Source organism: Chionomys nivalis, chromosome 13 (genome assembly GCF_950005125.1).
Source record: "Chionomys nivalis chromosome 13, mChiNiv1.1, whole genome shotgun sequence".
In the NCBI taxonomy this organism is placed as follows: domain Eukaryota; kingdom Metazoa; phylum Chordata; class Mammalia; order Rodentia; family Cricetidae; genus Chionomys; species Chionomys nivalis.
This window is the reverse complement of record NC_080098.1, coordinates 10,979,903-10,997,757: the sequence shown is the minus strand read 5'-3', so window position 1 is coordinate 10,997,757 and position 17,855 is coordinate 10,979,903. Positions and strand designations below refer to the sequence as shown.

The following is a 17,855-nucleotide window of genomic DNA, read 5'->3' as shown; positions in this document are numbered from 1 at the left end:
AAGCGCTAGGATAAAAGATGTGCGACACCTCGACCCAGTCCTGAGTCATTGTATTTGTTTGGAGTCCACACTAGGGTTTTACAGCTAAAGTAAACAGGAGGTAGGCATGGGAGCCACTCCTGTAATCCCAGCATCTCAGGAGGCTGGGGGTGGGAGATCAGGAGTTGAGATCCAGGTAGACAATGTCATACGATTCTGTTACAGAAACCGTGGACCTTATATTCACAACCACCTCAGCACCAGCCCTTCCTAGCTTCCAACACTGTCAGTTGGAAATAAGTTACAGTCTGTAACAGAAATAAATAGCTGTTCCTACCAGTTTGGACCTGAATTTAAAAAAAAAAATGGGGAGCCACTCCAGAGCATGAATACTGAAGAGCACCCTCAGGGAAGAGAAAGAAAATCCAAAATTGATGATTTCATGTTGGCTGGCTCTGGGGTGTGGTAGCTGGAGTCACTGACAGAGCCAACAGGAAATGAAACACTTGACCCCAGGCTGTGCGTCACCATTGCAGGACAGCCGTGGCTACTGCACTCTGCCGGGCAGTTAGCCACGTTCCCTGAAGAACGAGAAAGGCTCCCTTGCTGAAACTCAGTGCCTGCTGTAATCTAGAAAGGTCGCACCCCTCAGTTCTGATGAAAAGAGGTGCAAAGACCTGAAAGTTGTCTGATCAAGAAAGAGTCTTATGAGCATAATAACATGAAGCTATCTAGTTCTATGCCCATCCAGATCCAAGAGAAAAATGTGTCTTGTCACTGGCCTGGGGCTATTTTCAGGTCCCAACTAATACAGCCCTCACAGAGAGTAAACTGAAATAGATTAACTACTGGGAGTGCTTCCCGTTCGCATTTACTGTTCTGGGAAGAACCCATCGGGCTTCAGAAGCGGTGCACCTTGGGAGCCCTGTCCAGGGTGTGTCTGAGCTTTGACCCACTTGTCTGATTTGACACACCTTTCTATTTTCTCTCTCTCTCCTGACGTCAAGATCACTGAACCAGAATGGAGAGAATTATGAAGGCTGAATAAGTTCCTCCTGGGAAACCATTCATTCTAGGATCCTGACTCCAGCTATATTTCAGATATGATCTTTGCAGGTAGTAGATGAGACCAAGGGCAACTCTCTTAACAATGCCAAACCTTTTGGTTCTATGACCACTGGGTGTTGAGAGTTCTGCTTTCTGTGCCCTTTCCGTCACTGTAACAAAACACTCAAGACATGTAGCTTACTAAGGGGAAGGGCTCACAGATCATGGTTCAAGGATTTCAGTCCACATTTACTTGGCCCTCTCACCTTGAACCTGTGGCTGCACTTTTATCAAGGTGGGAGTGTGTGGCAGAAGAGCCCTCTGCATTTCATGACAGCCAGGAAGCAAAAGGGACCAAGGTCATGTATCCCCATCATAGGCGTGCATACCCGCTATGACCTGGCCTCCTTCCATTGAAACCACTTTGCAGAATGTCTACTGCCCTGTCGTACCACAGGCTAGGGACGAATCCTTTAACACATCAGCCTTTGGAAGACATTGAAGATGCAAACTCCCGCAGACCTTCAGCATTCCCTCCCATGGACGCCAATGCATGTGTGCCGGCCCCTGGGTCTAAACTTGGCAGGGACTCGCCTGCTTTGAAGACTGTGCAATTGTGGTTGTGCCTGCTTGGTGCTTACTGCCACTGAACAGCCGCCGGACTGGCTCCTCTCCAACCTCAGGGCTTTACCCAAATGTCATCAGCTAAGAGAGGCTGTTCTTGACTCTCACGTGGTTTTCTAAGCTGGCTCCCCACTCCAAGTCCATCTACTCCGGGCTGTTTTCAGCAGAGAAGTCATAGGATCCAGTTAAAATTTGAGTCCTCAAATGTCCTCATCTCAGCTACCATCACATTCACAGTCTGGCCAACGGCCTTAAAAATGGCCCACATCTGGAAGGACACACTTTGCAGCTAGTCTGGGGCCAGTCAGATTTACCTCTGGCCTTCCATAGTAACCAGTGACTTCCTTTCATTCTGAAAAGGTTACTGGTTTGCAAATAAATTATGGGTTTTGCCTTCCCTGTGGGACCCTGCATTGGTTCCTATTGCCCTTCCCTCCTTCACTACTGTAGACACAGTAGCTCCTTGACTACTCAGTCCTGCCAGGCATTCTCTCTCTGTGTGTGTCTCTCTGTCTCTGTCTGTCTGTCTCTCTCTCTCTCTCTTTGTGTGTGTGTATGTGTAAAGCCTTACTTCTGTGTCTTCAGTCCCTCGAACACTGCCTAGCACAATAAGTGCTGGTTGAATTTGTAGAGGAGTCACCACTGTCAGTCAGAACACAAACCAGCTCCTGGTCCGCGCTTTCGCTGGGATTGTTTTGGTTGGCTCCCTGCTGCTGCACTTGCTGTGCACCCACATCGGTGCTGTTAGTCTATGGGCCCCACCCACTCCTCCCAGCTTCCGCCTTTGCTTCATGTGCCAGCTCTTAGGAAGGGTTGCATTTCTGGCTGATTATCCGGGAGCTTTTGGTGGACGGTGCCAAGGACGTATGCACACCACGGAATCCTAGCTTGGGTGTAACTACCCCATGTCACCTTCAGGGCCTCTTAAGCCTGAGACAAAGGGAAGAGCATTCATGTGCCATGATTCCCCATTTCCTGTCATGGTGCCTACACCCAAAGTCATGGCCAAGGTGAACTTAAAGTTGATAATCAACCATCTTCCATAGCGCCGAGGAAAACAAGCTGCTTTGGTTTCTAGTCTGTGAAGAGCTGAGTACTGAAGGGGATGGCCCAACGTTGGCTTTTCCTCCTCACGTCCCACTGTAGACTTTTGTTCTCTCGGGGCCTCAGCGCATGTACAAACAGCCTTTTACGCTCATCCACGAGTGGGCTCCAGGCTTGCTATCAAGTCAGACATATGTTTGTATTTTTGTGAATCCCAGTGTAAGTGCAGGGTTCGCGTGCAGCTTGATGGTAGAGCACCTGGAGACAGTATGCGGGCCCTGGGTTCAATCTGAGCACTGTGACGGCAACACTAGTAATAATGTCAAATGCAATGCGTCTTAGGTAAGCGCCTTTGGCTTGGCCGCTGTGTTTTATCTGGCTTAGGGAAACATGGCTGCCTAGTGAAGTGATACCTCACCCAGTCTCCTTGAAACCAACAGAAAATGGTATTGTAAGATGTCGTTATAAGATTAAGTGTCACGGGGGCCAGTTCTTCTCATTTGTTGCCCTCCTCAGATAGTCAGGAAGCAAAGCCAGGCTCACATGGGATCTGGAAGGCTGGAAAAGAGCCTAGAAGTAAGAGGGTCTTGACAGGATGCAGGGAGGGGAGTGTGGTAGTACTTATGCTAGGCACTATTATTATAGTTTGGATCTAAACAGTTCCCTAAAGACAATTGTTGAAGATTTGGTTTTGTAGTGTTGTTGGAAGTGATGGAACATTAAGGAGTTGGGGCGTAGGGAAAGAAGTTAGCTTATTTAGGACCTGGCACACCCTTGAAGGGAATATCAGGATCCTTGCCCCTCCCCTTCCTCTCCACCTCGCCCTGACCCCATCTTCCTGGCCATCATGCCACTGAAGAGGGCTCCTCCAGCACACATGTCCCACCATGGTATGTTGTCCCACCGCAGGCCAGAGCAACAGGGCCAGCGTCTTCAGGCTGAACTTTAGAAAATGTAAGGAACAAGAAAACCCCCAGGGACTGTCTAGACACTACTGATGGCTGGAAGAAAGAAGGCAAGGCCAGGATACAGAGAAGGGGCTAGTCTATGAACAAGGGAACTGAAGACAGTGAGAGTGTGTGACTTCAAGAGGAGTTTGGAGTTCAGGCCTAGACAGTAAAAACGTTCTAGGTTGGAACCTGAAGCCAGAACGTAACAGCAGATGTGTTTAAGAATCTGTAATATCAGGCTTCTAGAAGGGTTGTTGGTATGGATCTTAATGCTTCAAAAGATGGCAGATTGGAATAAGGCTATGTTTTTAATATGAATTGAAGCCCCCCTCCCCCTTCATATGTTTGAATATCCAGACCAGGCTGGAGGAAACAGATTGCCAAGGATGAAGACTTGTATCCCAGGCAACCTGGCTTGTTGGCCTCCTGTCTGTTCCACGCTGTCTATCAATAGGTGTGGCGTCCCAGAGATGTGCTCCTGCCACCATGAGCTCTTGTAGGTTCTTCTCAAGTCATGAGACACAATAAATCACCTCTCTTGTAAACTGCTTCTTGTCAGGTGACAGCAGTGTGAAAACTAACATGAGTGTGTAACAGAAGGCAACTTGCTGTGCTCAAATACCCACAAATTGCAGGGGCTCCTGACTTTGGAAGACAACTTAGACAAGTAATTCTTTTTATTTTACTTTTTTTCTTTTTATTATTTTTTTAATTGAAATGTTTTTTTTCATAAACTGTATTCCAATTATGGTTGTCCCTCTCCCAATGCCTTCCAGATCCTTCCAAATAATTCTAAATTCAGAAACAGGGGGCACACTGCAATGACTGAAGCCACGGTAGGGGGGACAAAGCATGCCTAGTCTTTCTGCTCACTCCAGAAGCAGAGGGCAGATGGGTAATAGACTCCAGCTGTTAATTCCATCCATATCCCCTCAATAAGTCCAGATGCCTCAATGAGAAGATTGTTCAGAGAGTCGGGAATGGTCTCTTGGTTATTTAGCCCCCAATTGGATAACTTAGTCCAGAAATGGGAAGTTAAATTATTAGTTCCCCAATGGTAGCAAGAAGGAAGAACAACAAGTCATAAAAGATTATGGTCAGAAGTGAATTTAGGGACCACTTAGTACTCTTAGAATAGCGGTCTCAGCTCCGGTAGTTGTGACTTACTGCCTTACGCAGCTAATTTTAGTGACGGGGGAACTGACTAAGGAGGGCTGAATTTCTAACGCACATTAGTGTGCTTGACTGGTTTCAGCCAGCTGCTTTGTATCTTTCTTGTATCTTTGGAAACATATTCTTTGTGGACTGGGGAGATAGAGTGCAGGCCTGAGTTCAGATCCCCAGCACATGGAGATAGGTGGGTGCTTGAAGCTCATCAGCCACCAGCCTGACTGAATGAATGAGCTCCTATGTCATTGAGAGACTCAAAATATAGGGTGGGGATTGACTCCAGAAGATACTCAGCATCAGTGTCTGCTTCCACATACACGCACACACGTGTTTGCATGTACACACTCATGCATGCTTGCACGCATCCTTTGGAATTCATCATTAAAAATTTCTGGTCTTCACTTAGTATGGTGTCAACTTGATTCCTAATTGGTATTAATTTTCTTAACAAGTCAAAGATAAGAAACTAATCCAGGCTCAAGGAGGCCTCCTTCAGAACACAGACATACCCATAATCAAAAGTGATTAAAGGTGAAACTTGAATCAAAAGTCACGTGAATAAACCCACTGGCTAAAAATACTTCCTCGAGCACAGAACATTTTCTTCCCTCTGCTCGGGAGGCAGCAAGGGCGGCCCTCGAGCCCTATGGTCTCCCCTTCACCTGCACACACAGATTCTGGGCAGGGAGGAATGCAAACAGAATCAGGGGCCTGTTGATGCTCGGTATAACACCTTCCCTGAATTTGCCTTGTATTTTTTACTCATGTTGTTGGGCCTCAAAAAAGATTTGTGCAGCCAAGCAGCTGATTTACAGCACTAAATGACTAGTTAACCGTCCGCTACTAATCATATAAATATGGTTTATGGAATGATATAAAATGGCTTATAAAATCACTTTTGAGCTGTCTTTTCTACAGTAATTATACCAGCCCATAATACCTTAAACCAAGTGAAACTGGTAAGAATTAGCCTAAGTGTCCTTAATATTCCGACGGTTATCACACAGAATTGCCACTGCAGTAAATGGCAGGGTCGTGCCTAATTTCTCTTCTTCCGCTGCGTTTCTTCTATTTTTTCCCTTTTCGTATTAAACATTCCTCATAACATTTCATCACAGGAGAAGGTTGCACACATTCCACTTGCTGTAATTTAGTTAAACCATAAAATTGTTTCCAGATTACCAACCATGAAATGGAAAGACAATCTTATTTATGAATTTATAAATCAGGTAATCTCCCTCAAATGAATCCTGAAACCAGAAACACTTCGATGATTAAATATGAAGGAAAGTTTTCTTATTACCATGTGTCAGAAGAATTGTATTTTCACGAAGTGGTTTTGGCTGAGACATTGGCGCACACATTTGGGGTCAGTGCGCTGACCCCACCTGGGAGTGGAAGAGAACTGTGGCCCCTCTACAGTTGGTTCAAGTGTCTATAAACCACAGGGAGGATGTCAAAGAGCATCTAACTTGGTGTCTCCTCCTTGGTGGCCCTGTTGATGCCATAGCTAGGAAGAGGCCACCCAGGGAGTATTCATGCCCCAACTCATGGTTACTAAGTACAGAACCAAGCATGTTGATACCTGGATCACATGTAGGCCTTTTGCTCCAAACATCTAAATTGCCATCTCAAGTTGTTCTACACTTGTGTTGTTGTGAGCCCTGAAGAATCAGGCAGTGGGGTGCAAGTGAGGAATTATCATTTTCTCTCTGCCACCCCAAACCACTAACTATGGAGGGGAAGCTTAGTGGAGAAGCCTATCTCCCCTGAGAGAAAGAAAATGGTAGGAAACCCTGTGGCCCCTCTGCACTGCCTCCACAGCCAGTGTTACAGAGCCAGTGGACCTGCCCTGCCTCCATAGCCAGTGTTACAGAGCCAGTGGATCTGCTCTGCCTCCATAGTGAGTGTTGCAGAGCCAGTGGACCTGCACTGCCTCCATAGCCAGTGTTACAGAGCCAGTGGATCTGCTCTGCCTCCATAGTGAGTGTTGCAGAGCCAGTGGACCTGCACTGCTTCCATAGTGAGTGTTGCAGAGCCAGTGGACCTGCACTGCTTCCATAGCCAGTGCTGCAGTGGCAGTGGATCTGTGCTGCCTCCATAGCCAGTGCTGCAGTGCCTGTGGACCTGCGCTGCCTCCACAGCCAGTGTTACAGAGTCCGTGGATCTATTCTGCCCTCACAGCCAGTGTTATGATGCCAAGATTTCTTCTTGCTCTTTCCTCTAAGCAGAGTCTTGGTTATTCCTTGTAGATATGCACTTGTCTATTCATTGCATTTTTCTCCATCTTCTGCGCAATGAATGATAGGAATAAATACCGTTCACTCTGCACTGGCATTTTCTCTCTTGTTAGAATTTTTTTTACTAACTTTTTCCCTTGACTTGTTGATCCTTTTATGGGAAAGAGGAGGCCAAGTACACAGGGGTGCCTGCAAATGCCTCAGTTCAGAGACACATCCTCTGCTGTGCCTGGGTATATCAACAGTCAGTCCGTGCAGATGTGCGTCCATCCTTGGCATTTGCGATTATCTCTACCCTTGTAGAACAAAGATCATGCCGTTCAGACATACATCACTCGCTGGGGCTGCTTGCCTTTGCAACCATTAGCTAACCACCCCACATGACATACGAGAAAGAAACCTCATGTCATAACTGCCCTGTCTGTTTCAACTAAAGAAAGCATGTGGACTCATCAAGCCAGAAAGCTGGTAACTGCAAAGGTACACTTAGGAACTGATAAGGAGGTCAAGATTTTAGTCCAAAGGCAAGACGCAAAGCCTCAAAGCTCAAGGATGCTCTTGATTGCCGCAAAGTTCAGGCCCTGTCTGTCCGTGGGCCCAGCCTCGCCAGTTGTTTCTGCAGTGAAAGGCTGGATTGCCACCCTGCTGCTCTCTCTCCATGGAGTATCAGATAAAGAAGTTGGCTTGCTCTGAAGAGCCACAGCGTGTGTATGAGTGTGCTGTTTGTAGACTAGGAAGTCTGTTATACACGTGGTCCTATCTTACATCCATTGTTTGCGATGTAGACAGGTGAGCCTGTTTCAGATACCTGATTGGAGCATGTAGACAGGTGAGCCTGTTTCAGATACCTGATTGGAGCATGTAGACAGGTGAGCCTGTTTCAAATACCTGATTGGAGCATGTAGACAGGTGAGCCTGTTTCAGATACCTGACTGGAGCACTCCAGAGCCCTGAAGAGAAAGGTACAGCTCCTGTCCAGAGGCAGTAACTGGGGGGGGGGGTGGTGGTAGTGTATTCATGATTGAGTTGTTGAGTATATTTTTCTTTCTTGATCCTGCAAAATCTTCCAGGCTAAGTCTTCTACACCATTAAACTGAGCATCATCTACTCTCAAACTCATATTGATTTCAGTTGTATTCTCCACGGTGTTGACAAGAGGCGCTTGTTTGTCTGCCCTTGGGCTACAAAACAAGTAGAACTACACATGCAACAAACACCCCCATCTCTTACACTGAAACCAGCCTGCAGCGTCCCAGCTGGGAAGAGCAGCCTAGAGGCATGTATAAATGCAGGGCCTGGCCCTGCGGATAGCCAGTCCCATTGAGGTCTCCTCTCACAGGGCAAGAAGGCGGGAAAACGCATGCTGTGTGAGCACCCCAGGGAGATGCTGTTTTCTGGGAGGCCTCTGCTGGCCTGGGCATTGTCTTTTTTGTGAGATCACAGTCTCCTCACTCCATTCTTGTCAATAAATCTTGGCCTCAGTCAAGAATCTTCAGTACTTCAGGTTTGGGTAGACTTTGGCAGCCTGTTAGCTGGTACCTTTTATAGCCCGCAGGTGGATCTTTCACCTAGCAGAACCCATCTTAAAGTCAACGGCTTTAACAGACAATTCTCTTGTTTTGCAGAGAGAGGATGCAAGCCATGGAAAAGCAGATTGCCAGTCTAACTGGCCTTGTTCAGTCTGCACTTTTTAAAGGGCCCATTACGAGTAGTAGCAAAGAGACGTCTAGGTAAAAAGAAGCCAGCCGTGCAGCGCAAAACATAATTCAGCTCGCTTCTCCTTAACCACTACAGCCATTCATTCACTGAAGTTCGTTTCTCTGTGATCATTTTAGGGCTGACATGTTTACATCTTTATAAATTACGGTGTGGGGGTTGTTCTTTTGTTTTTTTGTTTGTTTGTTTGTTTCTTCCAGGAATTCTTGGACAAAGGTAATACTTTGGCCCAAGAAAGGTCAGAGAGCTTCCCAGTGCATGTGGCTTCATGGACCACTTGCCTCGCAGTGCCTGTTCCTACCATCCACATGTGTCCACATCCACCACCATCTGAGAACCACTGTGTGCCCAGCTGCATCCACCTGTGTCAGCACACACCTGGGAAGCCTTTTCCATCTCGGGCAGCATGGAGCCAATGTCAAACACTTTCATTGCTTAATCCATCACCGCTAATTCTTAGGAATGGAAGTGTCGGGGAAAGATGATGGGACTTTGAAAACTGTAGAGTTGACTCTCTTTTTTGTTTTATTCAGTGAGAAAATGATGAAAGCCACGGCCAGCAGGAACCAAACAGATGGTGCAGGTGAGTGTTCCCAGGAGCTCTGGAAGGCCGTGAGTTTCAGTCAGCTCTGGCTGGCTTCACATGTACTCAGTGTTTCTCCAAGTCAGTTGCTACGATGCAGAAGTGTCCAAAAGAGCTCCATTACTACTATAACTTCCTGCGGTGCAGAAATTACTGCCTTCATTGCTCATTCACTCGGTCACTCGTATGCCCTTACCTTGGTTCCAGGCACTGGTATAAAACATGCTGCTGCCTGCCTAGAACTTCAAATCCACAGAAAAGTTGAAAGTATATGTGGGTTGAGTATCAATAATTACGGGATAAAGCTGCACAAAAGGCTTGCCTGGATTGAAAGTGTTCCCTGGAAAGGCAATAGTGGACCTAGGACTTAGGGAAGGGAAAGGGGAGAGGATCCTTCCAGGTTCTCAGCAGTCCCCTAAGTACAGAGTGAAGCCATTGGTAGATTCCACTGAGGATGGATGTTAGCCTGGGTGTAGTAGGGGAATGGGTAAGTCTGAAGTAACCACTTACATAAGTCTAGATAGGAGAAGGGAATGAGCGGGATTCCCGACTTTCCTGAAGGAGGACTGGCTCTGTCGCCAGCATAACTTCCTGATGTCACCACATCTGTTTGGTGACAGCCTGATCCTGCAGTCCCCAGGCAGGCCTCCCTGCGCAAGGTGCTGTCTTCCTGCCTGCTGGGTTAGAAACAGATCACAGCAGGAGCACGCTCACATGCCGAGGCTCTACAGAAATGAGCCCCTAATTTGGGGAAACCACATCTTCTGGTCTCATGCAGCATAGGAATGTGAATAGGATTAGGGCCATAGGTTAACACCCCTGCCCCTGGCTCCTCTCCCGTGGAGCAGAGCCTAGCACTCAGTTCTGAGGGAGGTTTCTCCCGCGTTCAACTTAGAAATCAGTCAGTGGCCTGAGCTGAACCCAGACAGTTATTTCATGGAAATCACTAAACTTGACTTCAGAACACTTGCCAGTTGGCTCTGGGGATATTTATTCACTCATTTTCTTATTTATTATGAGCCTCAGAGGATAGAATGAAACTACTATCGCTAAAGCCTTCGGTGCCTCCGGAACCCATTCTGGAAATGGCGAGCATCCTGAACATCATTCTGCTCAATGTGTACAAGCTGACTTGTAGGCTTCGATGCCTCTCAACTTATGTAGAGTAATAATAAGGGAATATTGAGGGAGTGCTTCCTGTGTGTCCGTGCATTAACCCATTAATGTCTGTCCCCATGGGCTAGGTACCATTTGTGTTTTCTTGTTCCACATAAGGAAGTGAAACACACATCCGCACATGTGACACACAGTCCATATACCTCCCATTTAATCTCACCCTTTCATGTTATGATGCACAAGTCCCTTGAAAGATACGGAGGTCGTTTGCTTTCTTCAGTCTGAAGTTTTTGTAAATGTCTCTATTGGGCAAGGCAGAAGAAATGAGTGTAGTTTCTTTGGCCATGTTTCCAAGCGTGATTAGTTATTGTGGGGGACAGACGGTCATAGTGATCACGTGTTATTGATTAGTAACTGTGGGGGACAGATGGTCATAGTGGTCACGTGGTATATGCAAAGCATCGGCAATGCCATTGGCAGTGCGAGTGATTTTCCCTCCTGTGTCTCTGCCCAGTTTGATCTTTCTCTTTCTAATGAATGTACCGAGGCTACATACTGCCCACAGGGGTTTAGTTGCCATAGCAGCCAGTACAGTGCCCAAAATGGATTAATTCTTCCATACTCCTAGGAAGTCAACTATAAGCAGTTGACTATAATACATATCCCTGTGTATGGACAAATGACAGACTTATATAGAAGGCGAGGAACTCATTTGATCAAAGGTCAACACAAATGAAGTCCAGACTTCCTGGTTACATTAGAAATGTGTAATTTACTGTAGACACAAAGGAGCAGAAGGCCCTTCTGAGGCGTACCATGTATATTACGTTGTTTGTTGTCTCAGTTAGCACACTTAACCTGTGAGGGAGGTGTTGCCTTCTGTATCTTGCGGAGAGAAACAGACTCCCACATAGTAAGTTAAGATGCTCTGCGTCCCCCAGCTGGTGGCAGTCTTTCTAAACCTGCTCCAGTGTTAGTTCTGTCACAGCGAGGCACACTAAGTTCACATCACATGTACACTTGTACCTAACTAACCAAGGGCCAGTGAGATGTCTCCGTGGCTCATCTCACTGTGCAAGTCTGGTGATCTCAATCCCCAGGACCCACAGAGAGGTGGGGGAGAATGGACTCCAGAGTTGTACCCTGACCTGCAACTACATGCTATGTCATGTACATCACTCCCCCCCACATTGATGATGACGGTGATGATGGTGATGATGATGGTAATGATGACGGTGATGATGGTGATGGTGATGATGATGATGGTGATGATGATGATAGTGATGATAGTGATGATAGTGATGGTAGTGATGACGATGATGACTTTAAGATGTATACTAACCAAGACCAATTACCCCTAGGAGTAAGATTCTGGGGACAAACTGTATGTTGTGTCTTCTTACTAGACTTGGCAAGAAACTGAACATGACTACCCATCTGTGGGTGTGGCATACCAACTCCAAGTCTTGTGATTCCAGCATGAGTGGGGCTTACTTGGAGTCCCCAGTACTAGGTCCTCTCCATCCTGAGTCTGCATTTCAGGGCTTTGCTGTAGGTCCTTGCTAGCCATTGGGTCACCCCCAGTGCTCCATACTTGCTGAGACTCTAGACGGAGATAGAGAAAATGGTCCCTTCTCCCATTCAGCCAAGGCCAGTAAGGTTCACTCTTGGTCAGACATTGGGCTAAGCAGTTACAACTGTTGACTTCCTTAGCCCACAGGGTAGCACCAATACCCATTAAACCAAGTACTGAGAGTTGTTTGCTCAAGCTTACACATGGAAAAATGGAGAGTGAGAACAGCTTCCAGGTTCTGGCCAAAATATTGAAGTAGATAATAGTGACCTCAGCTGAAGTCAAATAGATAGACACAGAAAGCAGTTTGTGGAGATGTGAGAGGAAATAATGAATTGGATTTGCTTTAGGAAAGACTGGGGGTGACTTGAAGCCACTGGTATGTGACTCTGAAGATAACTGTAGGCTGAGGGGGGCAGTGAGCTGGACAGGTGGTGGAAGAGGATGGACTTGTCCCTCAGAACATGGCCAGAGAGAAGAGCGGACCTAGGACAGCAGACGCCCGGGTCTCAAAGGTTAATGGAGGGAGGATTTAGAGAAGAGACTGATGAAGATGGAGCAGCAGAGAGGGAAGAAGGCAGGGAAGAGACATCTCAATGTGACAACAAAGGAAAGAAGTGACTGACAGACAACAAAGACCAGTGATGTGCTGGACGAAGTCATGGTCCCTGGAGAGGAGCCAATCCTGGCCACTTTATGAGCAGCCATTTCAGGGAATTGGTGGGACCAAAAACCACATGCAGTAGAACTAGCTGTTATTGAAAAAGACGTATTCTTAAATAATATGCATTCCATAAAGAAGCTGGTTTTTGAAAATGTTTTTGAAGCCTGATATAATCATTCAGCTATAACAAAAATATGCAGGCTGGAGTGTGTTCTCTTTATGAGTTGGCTCTGTGGGTAAAGGTGCTTGTTGTGCAAACCTAGCAACTCAAGTGTGATCCCAGAACCACTGACAGTTGGAAGGTGGGAATAGACATGTCCACACACACACACACTAAATAGATAGATAGATAGATAGATAGATAGATAGATAGATAGATAGATAAGATTGGTGAGATAAACTGGTACCCCAGCATAAGCTAGGATCACAAGGTATGCAGAAGGAATGGGCCTTCATTTGGCTGAGGAGCTGGCAGGACAGATTGGTTTTCACAGTGTCATTTTTACTGAAGTGGAACCAGGGTGGTTCCATTTACTCTGCAGATAACGTATGGTGTGATATCGGGAGTTCTCATGCCCGTACACATGTATCTTTGCCTACACACAAGGCACAGGCTGTCTAATTCAAAAGCGACAACTTGGAGCTGGTAGTTGTCCCCTGTCAGGATACCTGACCTTGGAAGACACCGAGTTAATTATGACACACTGCTGGAGCAAGAGATGTCACTGGATGTTCTCTTGCTTTGTCCTCGCAGTGGAAGGCAGTCTTTTCAACAGCTGCGCAGATGGCAGATACTGACTTGTCTGAGGGTGATGATGATCTGTGTGTGAGGGATACGTGTAAAAGTTTCTCAAGACCTGCCCGGTGATAGTGTGAATGACCACTGAGGTTCATAAGAATAGCCCAAACTTCTGTGTGTATATAGGTGTGTATGTATCTGTGTGTGTACAGTCTATGTGTGTATCTGTATGTGTGAGAGTGTGCGCGTGTGTCTATGTATGTGTGATACAGATTCAGCATTTACTCTGGGGACCTGTTCCCTAAGAATAGCCAGAAGTGCTGTGTGTGTACATGAGTATGTGTCTGTGTGTTTGTCTATGTGTGTGTGTCTGTGTGTCTGTGTACATGTGTATAAGTATCTATGTGTGTTTCTGCGTTTATGTGTCTGTGTGTGAGTGAGTATGTGTGTGTACGTGTGTGTGTGTGTGTGATACACATTCAGCATTTACTCTGAGGGCCTGTTCCATAGTTTTGCATTCTCTTTAAAAGGCCAAACCATCTAGCAAAGTTCCTTTAAATCTGCTGACCCTCCCCAATGGGCTCACAAAATGTATGAGTCGTACATAAATTGAACCAAAGATGGAGAATAAGTGGCAGCTAGGGAATAAGTGAGGAGCTGTGCCCAGGCCCTCAGAGTACTCCACTGCTGAGCTGTGCTCCTACCCCCGGCCCAGGCCCAGGCCCTCAGAGTGCTCCACCGCTGAGCTGTGCTCCTACCCCCGGCCCAGGCCCAGGCCCTCAGAGTGCTCCACTGCTGAGCTGTGCTCCTACCCCCGTCCCAGGCCCAGGCCCTCAGAATGCTCCACCGTTGAGCTGTGCTCCTAGCCCCAGCCTAGACGACTCTTTCCATTGCCTTTGGTTTTAATTTCTTTCCTAAAGAATTTTAAAGAAAAATCGTGTTTTCTTACAGAGGGTGATAATGCACGGAAATCTTACTAAAACCAAAGAGGTTTTAGAAGCCTGTGAGGACTCAGCCAAGTTTACCTTGTGCTGATTACTTTCCGGTCTCTATCTCCAGCATGTCCCGTGTCCACCTACCAGCAGGAGATGGTCACTCAGCATGCTCTATGAAGACCCAGAAATTAAATCCTCCCCTACTCTGGAAATATATATATATATATATATATATATATATATATATATATTACAGATTTTAAAAATCTAAAATTTAGTCATAAGATTATTGGAATACCAGCAGCCAGAAATGTTGTTAATATTTTGTCCTATATACTTTTCAACTTTTCTCTATGAAACTCTGTGCATTTAGAGAAAAAGAAAAGGGAAAGTGGAGGAATCACAGCATAAGGGGATAAAAAGGGAGGGGGAATAAATGGATACAGAGGGGCTGGCAGCAGCCAAGATACTTAGCCTCCTTGACATGGCTTCATGCTGTAACCTGTTCTGCCATCCCACGACAGCGAAGCTTCTAGAACATGGTGATTCCACACTGAAACTATTAGCCTTCTGTGACCTGTTGTTTTCCTGGTGTTTTTCTTAATTAATTTTTTAGTCCTCTGTGTGGAGATAGGCCTCACAGCTCAGGTGCTGTCTGCATTCTAAGGCCTTTGCTGGTTTTTGATTTTGTTGGGTTTTTTCCCCTCTCACAGGAACGGTCCATGTTTCAGCTGGGAAGAGTCTGGGCACATTGGAGGCCCCACTGCCTCCCAGCCAAGCCCTGATTGCTGGTACCTCATCCATCCACATGAGTCTGCTTGACATGAGGCGGAACGTGGTTGAACTCAGACTCCAGCTCCAGCAGATGAGGCAGCTCCAGGTACCTCTCACAGATCTGTCCCTGTGTCTTAATGGCTTGGGATCTGACTTTCTGCCCCCACACCCATAGCCCCAGCTCTGCTGCGACTTCTCTGGGCCCCTTTACCTACTCTCTCTAGGAGCTAATTGAAGGTCCCACACATATGATCATAATGACACAGCTCCCTTGTTTACCCGTAAGCCTGGTCTAGAACCTTCCACTGTAACTATAGCCAGTGCATGACAGCTTCCTTTGGCAGTAAGTGCTTTACATGAGAAAAAGAACCTTCCAGCACTTGCTTTTTTAGAAGAGAGCGAGAGGAGAATTGCCCCATGGGGCATGCTACCAGTCAAGGTTGCCAGTTCTCAGTGTGGTGGAAGCCCGTCCCTGCTCCTCAAGAAATATGAGTTCAGCATAGACTCCTCCTCATCTTTACCACTGTGAGTTTAGCACAGAAGATGAATTAGTAAGGGTGAGGAAAGCTCCAGTGGGTGACTTGTTGAGCCTAGAGCATCTGCGTTTTGTTCGGGTGCTGTGTTCCAGGTCTCCTGTGTCCTTCTCATCCCTGAGCTATAGGGAATCAAAGTGAAGGCAAAAATAACCCTTTCCATCCCAGATCTCAGCCAGCAAGCACTGTCAACCTGATAAACTAAGCTATTCCAGCTCCTGCCTCAAGTCCTAAGGAGTTGGGTGGCACAACACTGCCTGAGGTCACATGTTTGCCTCCAGTGCAGCCTCGCCCTCCCTGTCTTTGGCAAGGACTTGGACGTGGAGGACAAAGTCCTAGCTTGGGCTTTATGGAGACATTTCTTTGACCTCCTTTAAGAAGCTCACAATCCAAATATTATTGGAGTTGAACTCACCCAGTAGCTGGGGCACTCACATGGGCGGGCCTCCTCTACAGCTAGTGGAAGCAATTCCCAAGTGGTGAGGTTCAGGGAAGAAAGCTCTTCTGCACCCCAGTGCCATAAACCCAACATGTTCCACCACCTAATTAAAGCTAAGAATGTGTGTTCCCACCACCAGTGTCTAGCAGTGGAAAAGGGGGAGTGGCAGCTAGAACCAGGCTCTGAGTCATACCCAAGTCTCTATTCCCAGCACTGGGAGGCTGAGGCAGTAAGATCATGAGTTCGAGGCCAGCCTATACTGCAAAATGAGATCCTGTCTCAAAATCACCTCTTCTAATTTTAATTAAAATTAAAATGTAAAATAAGGGCAGCTGGTTTGGAAGACCTGAAGTCCCGGAGTACGTGGTGAGGGTTGACAAAACACAGCAAATTCCTTAGTGCTCAGACAGCCACTCACTTTCTCTCTGTCCTAGACACCTGGGACATTTGCTGTGTATTTATTTAAATCCCCTCTGAGTCATTACATCTGTGAAAGTCCATCTTAGATGAACTTCTCTTTGCCTTGCAAATTTATTTTCATTTTATGTACATGTGGGGAGGGGCAGACCTGTGTATGTGGTGTATGCATGTGAGTATGCAGGCGTGTGCCCATGCACCTGTGCAAGCAGAAGGCAAAAGAGGACCTTGGAGTTCTTCCTATTGCTTTGAGACAAGGTCTCTCAGTGAACCAGAAGCCATTTAACCTTTAGGATCCCCCTGTCCCTGTCCTCCAGGCTGAGATCCCAGGCCAGTGCAGCCATGCTTGGTTTTTGAGTGCCAGAGATTCCGGCTTAGGTCCTCATGCTTATACAGAAAGTATTCTCATGCATTGAGCCCTCCCTCCGCAAAGAAGGGAAAGGGGGGTCAGAAATGTAGGGGAGGGGAGAATAATAAGAATGATTTGATTTCGCCATGAAATGAAGTGTTTCTGTGGGTGGTTGGAATGGCAACTAGAATGTTTTCAGTCCTCAGTGTCCTAACAATGAAGTGACAAAGGAAGCAAGGAGGGACAAAGGACTCAGCCCCTTTAGAAAGCAGTTGCCCTTCAATGCCAGCCATCCCTAACCCTGTGGACTTAGACTCCCTGTTCTGAATGTTTTCAGTACTCCCAGAAAATCTGCAAATTCAAGTCTGATATAAAACACTTCCATTTTCAAGTGTTAGAGAGTCATTAAGACTCAGTTGTTTGGTGTTCCCAAGGCCAAAGGGCAGAACAGGTCTGTAGGTCAGACATACCTGTCACCTCCCTGTTTCTTTACCAGTCTGTCTGGAGTCTGCTCCTTTAGGCAGAGACTTCCTGTGTCCTGACAGTTGCTCCCAAATAACCACAAGTTATTTAAAATATTAATTTTAAATGCTTAGCCGATAGCTTAGGCTTATCTCTGGTCAGTCTTACAACTTAAATTAACTCATTTCTATTAATCTATGTGCTACCCTACCTGTGAACTTCCCATGTTGCTTCTTCTGCATCTGGCTTGAGACTCCTCAGACTCTGCCCTTCTTCCCACATTCTCTCTGCCCCTTAAATCCTGACTAGCTATCAGCCAATCAGCTTTTTATTAACAATGAGAGCAACACGTTTTAGCTATTTCCTAAGCATTTGAGATGCAGTTGTTACTGTGGGTATTAATATTAACACCTTGGGTACATGGCATTATTTGGTTCTGGGACGGTTGGAAGAGATCTCCTACCACCTACCGCCCCGTTTACCCTCGAACCCACAGTGTAA

General features: G+C 46.5%; 1 protein-coding gene across 14 annotated transcripts in view; it reads left to right on the top strand.

Annotated features, from left to right (window-relative positions):
* Kiaa1217 (KIAA1217 ortholog) overlaps positions 1–17,855 on the top strand; it is a 789,026-nt gene that overhangs the window by 737,566 nt on the left and 33,605 nt on the right. For 9 of the 14 annotated variants that reach the window (XM_057787133.1, XM_057787136.1, XM_057787130.1 and 6 more), the window contains 3 exons: positions 8,680–8,784; positions 9,304–9,353; positions 15,094–15,260. In XM_057787133.1, coding sequence (XP_057643116.1) covers positions 8,680–8,784; positions 9,304–9,353; positions 15,094–15,260 — 322 coding nt within the window. The remainder of the gene's footprint in view (positions 1–8,679; positions 8,785–9,303; positions 9,354–15,093; positions 15,261–17,855) is intronic. The other 5 variants (XM_057787132.1, XM_057787141.1, XM_057787139.1 and 2 more) reach the window with 1 other exon arrangement.